Below are 14000 nucleotides of genomic sequence, written 5' to 3'. Positions count from 1 at the left end.
CTGTTCTGTGAGGCAATGATTTCTAAAGCCTTCTTCATGCGGTTATAACTTTGGGTTAACATGCTCAGATGATTATCAATCCAAATGCAAACCAAGCGAAAGCCTTCTCACTCTGCAAAATACAACAGTGCATTTCACACAGGGCACACGGCATTGGTGTTCTCACTCTCCCACCACCAGGATCAATCTGGCTGTGTTTCCTGGGAGTCACCCATTCATAGAGAACCCAGCAAATCCCCCCAAAATAAAGGAAACTGACTTCAGGCCAGTCTCTCCCTGACAACCCACAGGATGTCTCAGGAGCTGTGCTCACAGCACAGCCCAGAGTCAAGGACCCCACACTCTGTCAGAGGCAACAAGACCCTCAGGGTGCTCTGTGGAACCCCCACCTGCACCAAGGAGGGAAAGGGTGATAGGAGTGGGAGAAGTAACCTGACACTCAGTGGTCACAAACTAATTGGGGTTTCAAGTTCAGGTCTTCTCAACCACAGGCAGGTCTGTATCTGGGAGGGATCCAGGCAGCTGACAGCATCCCAGGCTGGATGAGGAAGGGCCGCTGACTTTGAGTGCACATCAGGCCCTCATGGCAGCAAATGGAACACACCTGCCTCTTGTAATAGGATCTATGCTCTAAGCCCTTGGTAGCCTCAACTTCCTCTTCCATGGACTGGGATAAGAGACATGTGCTTCTCTGAGGGTAATGGGGAGGAACAGAGGTCAGGCAGAGTGGCTCTGACTCCAGCACCACCTCCTGATTTTCACAACTCTTTGTTACCCACTTCACCTCGCCGCCCCCCGCCCCAGCACGAACCACCAAGGGGATGGCACACAGGCACTCACTCTACTTCCTGGATGAGAAAAGCAAGTCTGTCAGAAAGCTAGTTTGGTCACTTTTCCACCCAGCATTGGGGCCACAATTTAGTGAGCTATTCTAGGGGGTTGGACAGGATGTCCTCCCCTCACCATGATGAGGAGCCTTGGGAAGGTTATCTGCATTGGAACATGCTCATCAAAGAGAAGATGGGAGCAGGTACTGTTGTGCAACCAGTGAAGCTGCCACCTGAAATGCCAGAACCCCATGTGAGAATGGCTTTCTGCTTCTAACCCAGCTCCCTGATAATGTACCTGGGAAAGCAGCAGATGATGAACCAAGCATATGGTTCCCCAAACCCATGTAGAAGACCTGAATTAAGCTCCTGGCTCCTCGTCTTAGTGTGGACCATACCTGACCACTATAGCCTTCTGGGAATAGAACAGAGGATGGAAGATAGATCTTATTCTCTCTCTCTCCTCTCATCTCCTTTCCTCACCTCCCCTCTCTTCTCCTCTCCTCTCTCTGCCTTTCAAATACATAAATCCTTTTTTAAAATGTTTTTTTTTTCCACAGAGGAGAAAACATTGGGTAGCCAGTGGACACAAAGCACTGATTGTGGCAGCAAAGTGAGTGTGTTCACACTCTGAAGCTAAGCAGGGGTTCTGGGTCCCAAAAGGCCCAGCCACCAATCAGAGAAAGACAGCCTCCATCTTAATGAGGCACACTGCTTCCACAGCCAGTCCTGATATCTAAGCATGAGAGGTGTTTGCTCACAGCTGCTCCTCCCTCTGTGAACACAACTCCCAGAGACCTCCCAACGCCATTACCCTGGATCTAACCTGGTTGCTGTTGCGCTTGCCATATCGCAGCTTTGTAGCAAAGTGCTCGCAGTTTGACAATAGCACATTGTAGAAGCTAATTCCTCCCACTAGGCTCTCAGCCAGCCTGACGATCTCTTCCACAGGCCTTGGGCGGTACTTGTCATCCAAAAGGTTATTGACTGAGTATTTGTCTCCTCTGAGCACCTCCTCCAGGAGCTCGCGCTTCACTGAGCCTTTGAAAGGTATAGGTGAACTGTCTTTGCTGCCGGAGATGAATGAAAACAGACCTGGAATCACAGACAGACACAGGTTCAGGTGCTGCAGAGCAGAGGAAGAGGAGGAGAAAGAACACAGCAACTGCAGTCTTGACTTCTGAGTTCGCCTTGCCCTCCCTACTCTCCTCTTTCACTCCTTTTACATGTTCAATTTAACACACAACAGGGCCCGGCGGCGTGGCCTAACGGCTAAAGTCCTCGCCTTGAAAGCCCCGGGATCCCATATGGGCGCCGGCTCTAATCCCGGCAGCTCCACTTCCCATCCAGCTCCCTGCTTGTGGCCTGGGAAAGCAGTTGAGGACGGCCCAATGCATTGGGACCCTGCACCCGCATGGGAGACCCGGAAGAGGTTCCAGGTTCCCGGCTTCGGATCGGCGCGCATCGGCCCGTTGCGGCTCACTTGGGGAGTGAATCATCGGACAGAAGATCTTCCTCTCTGTCTCTCCTCCTCTGTGTATATCTGACTGTAATAAAATGAATAAATCTTTAAAAAAAAAATTTAACACACAACACCTTTATGAACTGAATCTTAGTAGCGTATTAACCACATGTTCCCATAGCAGCAAATGTGCAATGTTTTATAGGAGAGAATGGCTCCCATGGTAATCTACTCTATGCAAGTACATTAACTGATTTGATGAATCTTACTGCTAGGCATCTAATGTACTTTGTAGACAAGTACATTAGAGAAATATTTATCTTTTTGTGCATCATGTCTGATTTATTTAAAGATCTTAAAATAAATTAAATTCCAGGAAGGAATAAGTCTCATTCTAGTTTATGTAACTTCTTCTCGGTTAAAAAAATAATAATAATGACAAACCTTCTCCATTTTCCAGAACAATTCGTCAGAAAAGTTAAGTAAAATACCCAAGGGTCAAAAGTCAAGGCATAAAGTTTTGAATCAAATCCAGAACTATGGCAATTTGTACAATATCTTGAGGACGTTGGTGACCTGGTAGCAAAAGAGATATTTCTTCTCCCTTTTTACTTCCTGGCATAGATCTGGACAGAACAGAACTTAAGACATTTGGTCATTGTTTAAAGAATAAAAAAATTGGATATAATCACACCAAGAAGAACGGAAGTCAACAAGTCTAATACTGAGTGCAGCTCTTGGTCACAGTTCTCAATGCCAAGCTGGTGGGTTAGCAACTCATGCTCACCTGAACTGAGCAGATGGACCACATAGCCACCGCCTACATACACGGCCCAGTGCTGGTAGCCCAGGCGGGAAATCTCAATGAGGTCTCCAGGCTGTGGGCTTTCGCTTGACTGAAAAACAAGAACCAGGTTGTAGCACGCACCAGTGATTTGGGATAGGGAGCTATAGCTCGGCTACACGGTTGCCCACCCACCACCCAGCAGTCCCCAGGGAGAATCCAGAAAGTATAGACTTAGCGACTGATGGACTCACCAGATGACCCCTGACAGGGCACCAGGAACAGGGATTATACCTGCTGTGCACTTGTTTCATGACCCAGCCTAGGCAACATCTGTGAGATTGCTTGTTCATTCTGTGTATTTTAGGACAAGCTGCTCATGGGGGTAGCCTAAGCTTCATTCACTAATCACTGAGTGCCACAGTTCATCATTCTGACAAGGGAGACCAGGTTTCCCATTCACCAGTGCTGGCAGTTTAGAGGACTTACCCCTAACCCCTCAGCCATGCAATTCTCTCTGCCTGCTGCACATGCTAGTCCACCACAGTCATTGCTTTCCTCCACATCCAGTTTCCCTTCTCTGAGACAGGGGTGCCTCACACCAAACTTCAGTCTGTTCCAAGGCAATGGGGCATGCTTTCTGTTTCCTCTTTCTGTTCCCCCGTTTCTGGGGCCCTGCTCCATGCATGGCACCTGCCAACCTAACACTCATCAGTGGCCACGGCCCCAACATTCTTTGTCTCTTGAGCAGGATGATTCACACTGGATTCAATAGCTTGCCAAAGCCCCCAGGGACATGGGCTCTTCCCATCACGTGGTTCCCATGTGTACAGGGTTGCCTGCACACTCCATTTGGCCACAGAACTACAAAGGACTCATCTCACCAGCAGGGGCTTCCCTTCACTGAGGAGTAAAATCTTCCCCATGATCCTCAAGCTTACTTGTTCACATCCTTCATTGGTCAGAACCACTGACATCTCTGACCTAAACCAATAATGGCAAGGGGAAGGAGCAACCCTGAGAGGTTCATACCACCCACAGGGCATCAGCTGGATCTGTGGGAAGTACCCCACACTCAGGACTCTATTACCTCAGAAGGAGGTAAATGACAGTGGTATGTATCTGAGTGCATAGGTAAGTGGCTATGGGTCAGCCAACAAACACATTAGACACACACCTACTTCTCATCCACCACCACAAACAGGGGTATTATAATCAATAAAGAGAATACAGACTGCTTCTCCATCAGGATCCAGCCAGAAAAGTGAACTTAAGCACCGCATGGAGGTGGGGAGGGGATGGTGCCCTGGAAGAGACCACAGCAGGTCTCTGCAGGTGGACAGAATACCAGCAGAGGGAGCCCACACCTGGCACTCCAGAAGGCCACCAGCCGATTCAGCTCCTGGGGAGGAGTGACAACCAGCCAGCTGAGAGCAGGGGACAGAAACATGGGGCCATCCTAGGAGAGGCCAGCAAGCCAATCTGTGCTTGTGGGGATGCTGTAAATGAGGGAGGAGGAGGTTGATGCATACCAGGGGCAGGTATACAATAATGGGAGCCCCATTGAGGAGCTGTGGCAGAGTCTTGGAGCCTCTGCAGCACAGACATAGCAAATGCTGGCCTGGGCCACCCCCAGAAATAACGGCGTTTCAAAACAGAGCTCACCTGCAAACAGGGATTCCTAGGTTTCACACATTTTTCCCTATCATTAGAATTCTGTGATTCAGACCAGATTGGGCCACCTGCTCCAATTTTGTGGGTGAGGAAACTGAGTCACAAATGGTACAAATGACTTCACGAAGGTTTCTCCACTGGCCAGTGGCAAGGCAAGGATCTGGCTGTCTGCGTGTACTAGGAGAGCATCTACACCGGGCTCCCCTGCCCACTCCCATGCACATGATCCTTCGGGACATTTTCCCAAACCTCAAGGTATTCTCCAAGAGTGTACCACACCTGGCTGCAATCCTCCTCTTAGTTTCATGAACTGAACAGGTGTCCTAAACTTCATGAGCCCAGGTCCCCATGGGAAGCCTGCCAAAAGCCAAGTCCATTGCCTTGTCTGGAATTGAGGAGCTGAGAGCTTTAAAAATGCCAGGTACTGCAGAATTGCTGTGTGTATACTATTAGTGCTACAACATGAACACCATGGTGTAAGTTTGTATTCTTAGAATAAGAAATACCAAGCAAGTCTAAAGAAATCATTTTTGACTGATTGAAAAAAAGAATATCCCCAAGCAGAACTTACCAATGGTCTACGCTTCTGGCCATATCGTAGATCATCGACAAATTTCTCTCGATTTTCAATAAGGAATTGATACTCCTCACTGTTGCAAACCAGCCTCTTTGCAGATGCAATGATCTCATTCACAGGCCGAGGTCTGAATTTATGGTCCAGGTGATTATGTACCTTGTAGACACGGAATCCTGCCGTGTTCTTCAAGGATTCCTCGGTTGCCTTGGCCTTGCCCCTCAGGTAGCTGAAGCAGTTAGCAAGGATATTGTAGGAATCTTCCCATGGGGATAACGAAGAGAAGCCAGCAGACAGGGAGGAAAACAGAAAGCAGGAGGAACAAAGACAGAAGTTCCCATGACTGAGCTTCCACAGGAAAGACTGGAGGAATCACAGATGGCTCTTTGTGCTTAACAACGTGTGAATATGTGACATGTCTTACATGTAGTCTTCAATGGCATCATATGATGGTGTCGCCACATTGCATTCTAAGTGTGTACACACGTCATCCCAGGACTGGTAGTGGAATGGATCAGACGCTGCTTTGGTGCTGGCATCTCGAATTAGAGCGCCAGTCTCTGTCCCAGCCATCCCACTCAAGGTCCAGCTCCCTGCTAAAGCACCTTGGAAAGCAGTGTAAGATGACCCCGGTGCCTGGGCATCTGCCACTCACATGATCAACCTGAAGGATTTACAGGTTTCTGGCAACCGACGTTTGAGAAATAAACCAGCAGATTGAAGTCTGATGGCTCATTCACTATCTCCTTGTCTTCTTTCAGACAAACTTTTTAAAAAGGAGAAGGAAAACATGCCAATGTGTTGTTCTGACATTGGTGACAGTGGTTGCTTAGTCCTGTAGGGACACGCTTGCTGGGGGAAAAGCAATAGCCAGGGTCCGATGCAATAGCCTAGTGCATCCACCAGAATCCCTACATGTGATCTGGGAAAACAGTAGAGGATGGCCCAAAACCTTGGAACCCTGCACCCATTTGAGTGACCTGGATCAAAGTCTCTAGGCTAAGTGGCAGGGACCCAGAAACGTATACCATCTTCTGCTACTTTTCCCAGGCCATTATCAGGGAGCTGGATGGGAAGTGCAACAGTCAAGACTTGAACAGGCATGCATATGGGATACTGGCATTGTAGATAGCAACTTTACCTGCTGTGCACAGCACCAACCCCTTAACAAATACGTGGGAAATCACACCTTCAGCTGGCCTTACCTGGGCAAGGAGTCAGGTGGATCACATATCCATCTCCCACGTAGATGGCCCAATCCGTATAGCGAAAGTGAAAAATCTTAATGATGTCTCCAGGCATTGGCTGCGGCTTTTCAAAAAACTGCAACTGAGAAACCAGGATGGTGTAGAAGGGGCCACAGCACACACTGGCTAGGGAGATGTAGCTCAACCTGGGATCCTGGCCATGCTAATCTCCTCATGAGAACCAGGGGACGAGAGAGCTTCTGTTCTGCCATGAGAACCCCAATCCTGCGGTCACTGTACCTGCCCTGAGCTTCCCCAAGGGGCAACTGGAGCAGGCCAGCCTGGAAGAAATGACTATTCAGGGTGGGAGAGAGGGGTCTGATCTGGGAGTGTGTGTGTGTGTGTGTGTGTGTGTGTGTGTGTTTCCCCAACACCAAGGCAGGGAGAATGAGTACCTTCAACAAGGCTGGGAGCAGTACTGGGCAGGTGGGAGGGGGAGGTCCACCCTCTGCTCTTCGAAGACCATCAGCCCCTCATCATCCTCCCACCCATCTTTTCCATGACCAGCCAAGGAGCAACTCCTCAGACCCAGCCCCGCCTAACCTGCCAGCAGGAAACCTATCCCTCACATCCCCCACACAGCACAGCCTGGGAGACAGGACCAGGCAGCACCTGACCTCTTAGAGCCTGACCGTGCAGTGGGATCTTAGTGCACTGTCCAGTCACAGCCCTGAGGGAGCTGCCCTCTCCCACAGCCAGGCTCTGCCTGACAGCGGCCCAAAATTAGCCCATGTTGCTCCTGGATTGTCTCCTGATGTGGTTCCTTGCCAGCTCCTGGCAAACAACTGGTCTAGGCAGCTGACCCTGCCCTTGCCTGGTGAGCAGCCTTCCTCTTTCCTCATCCCCCTCCCTGGGCTCTGTGCCCCTAGGCCCATGAACGCTACCTCCTCACCTCCCTACCACCACCGCCCCACTTTACTGCTCAGCATATCTGTTGGGGTCTCTGCCCCAGCCACCTCCTCACATCCACCCTTCCTACACTCCTCCCTATCCCCTGGTCCTGGGAACTGCCCTCCCTACTCACCTGGCGCTTGGGCCCAGGTGCTGGCTCCTGCACCCCTCTCTGCATAAGTAACACTGGGACGCAGGAGCCTGTGCCTACTATGCCCCTCTATGCTGGAAATCCCCTGGAGTTGAGTCCTGGTTAAATGCTTCCCCAGGATCCAGCCAGCAGCCTGGTATGGGAATGGATCAAAGGTGGGAGACAAAGAAGATTGCCGTTTGGCCTGAGGCAGCTATGTCCTTTTTCAGGGGACCATGAAGGAACTTCTGAAGTTTGGTCCAGACATTGTCAATCACAGCTGGTGATCTGTGACACTGAGTTTGGGCCTTGCCTGGGAAGGAAATGGCTCTCTGGCCAGCAGAGCCCTGGTGGCCCTGGCCAGCATTGAATCTCCTCCAAGGATCAGGTGATGCCCACAGGGCCCCTGCCCAGAGTCTACAACTGCCTTCCTGGAATAGGCTCATTTCCTGTCAAAGCCAGAGCCCAGCCGCACACACTCAGCCACTGTACCTGCCCTGAGTTTCTCCAGCTCTGCCTGTGTGGACTGATAGCAGGGAACATAAAGAATGCTGAACACTGAAATGGTGTTTTTTTATTTGAAGATTTTCTTTGAAAGAGAGAGAGAGATTGATTTTACTTGCTGCCCCAATGTCTGCAAAGTCTGGGGCTCGCAAATCTGAATACAGGAGCCATGAGCTCCATCTGGGTCGAGCTCATATGTGGGCAGGGGCTTCAGTACTTGGGCCATCTTCCACTGGTTTCCCAGACAAGTTAGCAGGAAGGTGGAAGGGAATTGAGGCAGGCAGGACTCCAACAAGGCCCCATAGGATGCTGGTACAGGAAGCAGCAGCTTAACTCACTGTGGTAACTCATTCCCATGGCATTGCTTGCTTTCTTTTTAAAAATAAGATTTGTTTATTTGAACTAGTTAACAGAGGTTCTTTGAGATAGAGAGAGAGAGGGAGAGAGTGTCCTTTGGTGTACTCCCCAAATGACCTCACGGGCCCACGGCTGAGCCAGACTGAAGCCAGAAGCCAAGAGCTTCGGTAGGAAGGACCCAAACACTTGGACCCTCTTCTGCTGCCTTCCCTGGCCATTACCAGAGAGCTGGGGCAGAAGTGGAACAGCTGGGACAGGAGCAATGCTCATAGTGGGTGCTGGTGTCACAGGCAGCAGTCACACCCCCCCACCACGACACCAACCCTCATGGCATTTCCCAAGTTAGCACAAATGCCACTGAGTAAGAAGGACAGAGAATAGTCTGTTGTGGGCTGAGAAGACAAAGCCCCAGTCAGGAGCAGAGGCAGACAACGTGGGGAACCCCAAACTTTCCAGAGACCCAAGGTCTCCAAAGGCCACAGGCTGGCTCCTTCCCCAGCTGTGTCTGATGAGCAGTGCCTCTGGCTGAGGCAGGTGAGACCCCTGGAGTTCCTCCCTCTGCTCCTCCACCTACTCCCATTCCCAACATAGTGAGCTTGGACCTCCCACTGTGCACATCACAGAAGAGGCCAGCTCTGCCCTGCTGGCCACAGAGTCCAACAAGGAGCAGTTTCCAAGTGACAAGGACATTTCTCCAGGAAAACTGTCCAATCACCCACCACAGAGCTACAGGAAGAGGATCCCAGGAACTTCCCACAGCCAGGGCAGTGCCTGGATCCTGCTAACCCCAAGGCCCAGAGTTTCCTTTTGGGGTCTTTTCCATCCTGTTTACAAGGTCTGTAAATGGTAAACATCCTCAAAGGGAAGCCAGCACATAGGCACTGGTTGTTTCCTAAAAGCAACCAGTAGAGCAGGTGACTTTCTGCTGGCACCACTAGGATCATGGCGATGGTGAGGTGGGGGATGGGGAGGGAGGGATTGGAATCACCCTTGAGACAGCAGGGGAGAGCTTTTCCTTCCTGTCCCTGCCTTAGAAGCCTCCATGTTGTCATCTAACCAGAACCCTGGGCAGCAGTCCCACTTCAGGAAGGGCAGGGTTCAGAAGCAGGAGGCTAGTGCCTTGTAGGACAATGTCTCATTACCTCTCAATGGCAGCATGGACAAGAAGCCATGGATGTCCCGTCTGGGGGCTTAGAGCATGTGGCCCCAGAGCTCATGGTCCCATCAAGGTACTTCTAGATGCAAGAAGCAGGACTTTAGACTTTGCTATTTACAGAAGAAGATTCAAATAATAGCCCCCCAGTGGGGACTTAGAGTAGAGGAGTCTGTAGGGTGGGGTGGGAGAGAGAAGGCTGATGTGCAAGACAGCATGGTCTGGCAGACAGGAACTGGCAGCACCTGATGGGACTTGATGGTGCAGTGGAAGAGGGAGCCCACTCACACAGCCACTTTCTGCCAGGAAACATCCTGGGATGATTTCAGCCTCCCCACAGTCCCAGGGAGGACATTTTTGGCCCAGTGCACAGGTGGGGAAATGCAGGATCAGAGGGATGCAGGGACTCACCCACATCACTCAGCTGGGAGGAGGAGCTGGGCTCTACCTGCCTCCTCCTGTTCCCCAACCAACACCTGCAGTCTCTTGGGCAGAGGGAGCCAGCCATGTGCCTAGCTCCACCAAAAGGCAGCCAGGCCAGGCCACGGTAGGGGACCTGGAGGAACCTGGGAGCAGAATAAAGTTCAGTGTTTGCAACTAGGGCCAAGGCCTGTCAGCAGCATCTCTGGGTCCCCATCTAGACCACCTGAGAGGAGAAGTTTCATCCTAAAACAAATAAGCCCACTGTCAGGACTCCATCATAGGGGACTGTGGGAAGCTGAAGAACCAGCTGGAGTCTAGGAAGCAGGGCAGCACACTGGTTCTGATGTAAGGGGTGGCCTGGCCCTACCACTGGCCTAGTGCCCCACCCCCACACTGTGTCAGCCCCTGCCCGTATTTGACCTTCAATAACAGCAAGAATGTACCTTGAGCCCATCTAGCCCTGGTCCTGCGGGCTTAGCACACAATCTCTCTCTCTCTCTGTCTCTCTCTGTCTCTCTCTCTCATTCTCTGTGTGTGTGCATGTGTGTGCATGCACATGTGTACATGTGTAGTAATTTCAATTAAATAAACTTTTGTTAAAATATTTTCTCAGGCCTGGTGTGGTAGCCTGGTGGCTAAAATCCTCACCTTGGGTACACTGAGATCACAGGTGGGCACCGGTTCATGTCCCAGAAGATCCAGTTCCCTTCTAGCTCCTCACTTTTGGCCGGGGAAAGTAGTAGAGGATGGCCAAAAGCCTTGAGTCCCTGCACCTGCATGGCAGGCCCCGAAGAAGCTCCTAGAACCTGGCTTTGGATAGCCTCAATCCAGCCATTGTGACCACTTGGAGAGTTAACCAGCAGATGGAAGATCTTTCTCTCTGTATCTTTATGCAAATCTGACTTTCCAATAAAATAAATCTTTAAAAGCAAAGTCCAGAGCAAAATCAGCCCAAGGCCAGGAGGGTTCTGCCCATCCCCACTGCAGAGTTAATCCCAGGAATTTCCAGGGGACTTACCAGCTCCATCTGGAAGCAAAATGGTGTCTGCCGCTCAATGTCCACAGCTGCTCTGCAGCTCAGCTGCTCCTGGGCTAGCTTTATATCCAAGCCTGAAGTTTCAGTTTCAATTTCCTTCTGATGCTTTAGCAACGATGAAGCATTTCAAAAACCAACACGGCAAAAATAGGTGCAATAAAGAAGTTGCTATGGGACACAGCTATCTCTGAGTTCTGACTCCACTGCATGATGCCAGCTTGGACACTGGGAGGTAACATGTGGTAGTTCAAGTTCCTGGGTTGCTGTCACCCAGTGGGAGACAAGGATGGAGTTTCAGCCCCTAGGTTTGGCCTGACCCAAGCCACAGCTGTTGCAACAATTTGGGGAGGGGTTGATGTGAGGAGTGGTGCGCCGGAGCCGCCCACATGCATATGAAGGGCCGTCGCAAGATGGCAACAGGCCCAGGGCCAGGAGGCAGGTTGGTATCGCCAGTAGGCAAAGAGGAAGTCAGAGGGATAGGCTGATGCCATCGCTCCAAATGTCACTCACCTGCAGCGGCACTAGTGACGAGGCATACACACAAAAATGGGGAAAAATAGGAACCGGAACTGGAAACTTTATTGCAAAAAGCGGGCTGCTTATATACAGGAAATACCAGCACTGAAACAAAATCAAGCCAAGCTATTTGAAATAAAGGACGCAATAGAGAAAATTAGAAAATCAGTGGAAATCCTCAATAACAGAATGAGCAAGGCAGAGTGTTTTGCTATACCTCTCCGTGTGCGCGCGCACGCGTGTGTGTGTGTGTGTGTGTGTGTGTATAACAAAGTCAAATAAATATCAATGGGACAGTGAGCTAAACTGCCGCTTCAACTGTTGGAGTGCCATTTCAAATCCTGTTCTGTTTCCAATCCAGCTCCTTGCTAATGCACTTGGGAAAGCAGCAGAGGAGGGCCTGAGTATTTGGACCAGTGCCACTCACATGGGATCTGGAAGGAGTTCCTGGCCCTTGAATCCTCATGGCTGCCCCTCTTATGTCAGTGTGACTTTCAAACAGATTACATCTTTTTAAGGAAAAATCAGAAATCTCCTCTAATAAGAACCACAGGCAACCACTCCTGTCCCAAGAAGATGAAATTTTCAGAGGCAGGGAAATGTCAACCCCTCCTTCCCTGAAGTGTGGTCTGGAAAGCTCCACTGCCTTGTGCTGGAGTTGGTTTTACTGTTACTCATGTCTCCAGCACTCAAGTGGACTGTTGCCTGAGAATGGGGATTTCACAGAGTTGTCTCACGTGTTTTCAACAAAGAAACTCTTGGTCCCCTACCCAAATTCTAATGTTATAAGTTCTAACTCATCAAGGATCTCTGCACCACACTTCTCAGTGAGCACAGTGACTCTGGGTATATTCCCATTGGACCCACTGGACTTGCCTAGTGCCTCCTACGGAGGAAGCAGGCTGGCAGGTTGTGTCTGTTTGGGGCTCCTGTTTTTGTGTAGGAAATCCCACTTGACTCTCCCTGTATAAAAGCCAAAAACAGTAGCTTCAAAGACTATGAATACAGAAACTCGCTAATTGTAGAGTCAGAGCAAGCTGTCCAGGCAATGTTCGCCTGCTCCCAGAAGTTGCATGGTACAGGTAATGGCTATGGGACTTTACCACTGAGCTTGTGACTTATTAGCATGTCAGTCCAGTGCCACAGAGAGATGATGCTTCCCTGTGAATTCCAGAATCTGGCCCTGAGAATACTAACTGAAGTTGCAAAAGAACCCAGCATGCTCCACCAGCATGATGCAAGTAATCCGTCTGACACCTGTCTGTCATGCTCTCATCAGTTGGCCGGAGGTCAACAAGCAGCTGGGCCCTCTCCTTGTCCCTCTTCTCCTGACACCCCTGCACACCCTAACATGCTGGAGGTCACATGACTACACTTGTGTTTCCCTACAACAGTTTTGGTCTCCTTCCCTTGGTCAGCGACATTGGGTATCAGGATCGCCATTCCCACTGCCCAACCATCCCCCTGCCTCCCACATAAGAGCAACACAAATGCACTTTCTGTTCCCTAACTCCTTGTCCTTTGAGTCACAGGATTGTTTTTTGACAAGTGTCAGCTAGGCGTGGGAAGAGGTAGAGGTTGAAAAGTTTTGGGGTGCTGGCCAGGTAAAGCTGACACCGCTGCCAAGGGCACATTCAGGACAATCGTGGTGAGGGTTCAGAGGAGAGAAGCATGGAAAGCCTGAGCTTCCAGCATCAGTGTGATCGGCATGTCTGTGGAAGTGCTGATGGCAAAAGCCACTCCACAAAGGTCTGGCACAGAGCAAGCACCACATCCAGCCCTCACATTCCACGAGCTTCTGGGCAAATCACTCTCTTAAAACATAGATGAGAATTATTGGATTTCCTAGGACTTGGTGAAGATTAAATGAGCCAGAAGATCTTTCTCCTCTGGCTCAGCAGGGCTGACAGGGCGTTTCTGTGAACGGCGACACAGCTGCTGGAACTCTCACTACTGACCACCTGCATGACTCTGGCTGCGGTTTTGCTCTTGGCCCCAGCTCTCTCAGCTGTGAGCTCTCAGAGGAGGGAAAGAATTGAGAGGTGTCACTGTTAGAGGTGTCAGATGAGTGACTCCTTTGCAGACCATGAATTGCTTTGTTTTTCTCACTGCTGTTTTGTTGTTTTGTTTTTACAATAACTGAGGTGTGAGCAAAATAAATAAATAAGTAAATAAATAAACAAATGCAGCCCCTTGTACTCACAAGAAAGCCATGCCTTTCTCTTACTGCACACAGTAGCAATGTCAACGTTGTTCTAGAATCCAGAAACAGTGAAAGCAAACAGGGCTCCTGTGAATTTATTTTAAGCGCAGATCAAAGATCACTGGATTAACCACCAAATGTCAAACATGACTCACCCGGCTGAGAGAAATGACGGCCTTTTCCTTCTTAATTGCAGCTTCACCTTCATGCTCATGGTCT

General features: G+C 50.1%; 1 protein-coding gene across 1 annotated transcript; it reads right to left on the bottom strand.

The window, feature by feature from the left end:
- Positions 1–1584: 1584 nt before the first annotated feature.
- LOC131479962 (phospholipase A and acyltransferase 1-like) lies at positions 1585–11244 on the bottom strand. Its single transcript, XM_058662231.1, has 5 exons — positions 11045–11244; positions 6527–6650; positions 5319–5581; positions 3077–3185; positions 1585–1922 (listed from the first exon to the last, which is right to left on the bottom strand). Exons 1-5 carry the CDS (start codon positions 11051–11053, stop codon positions 1585–1587), a joined length of 843 nt encoding a protein of 280 aa, XP_058518214.1. The 5' UTR covers positions 11054–11244.
- Positions 11245–14000: the final 2756 nt, after the last annotated feature.

The sequence above is a fragment of the Ochotona princeps genome, chromosome 4, assembly GCF_030435755.1.
Source record: "Ochotona princeps isolate mOchPri1 chromosome 4, mOchPri1.hap1, whole genome shotgun sequence".
In the NCBI taxonomy this organism is placed as follows: domain Eukaryota; kingdom Metazoa; phylum Chordata; class Mammalia; order Lagomorpha; family Ochotonidae; genus Ochotona; species Ochotona princeps.
The sequence above is the reverse complement of the archived record's forward strand: the minus strand, read 5'-3'. Positions and strand labels throughout refer to the sequence as shown.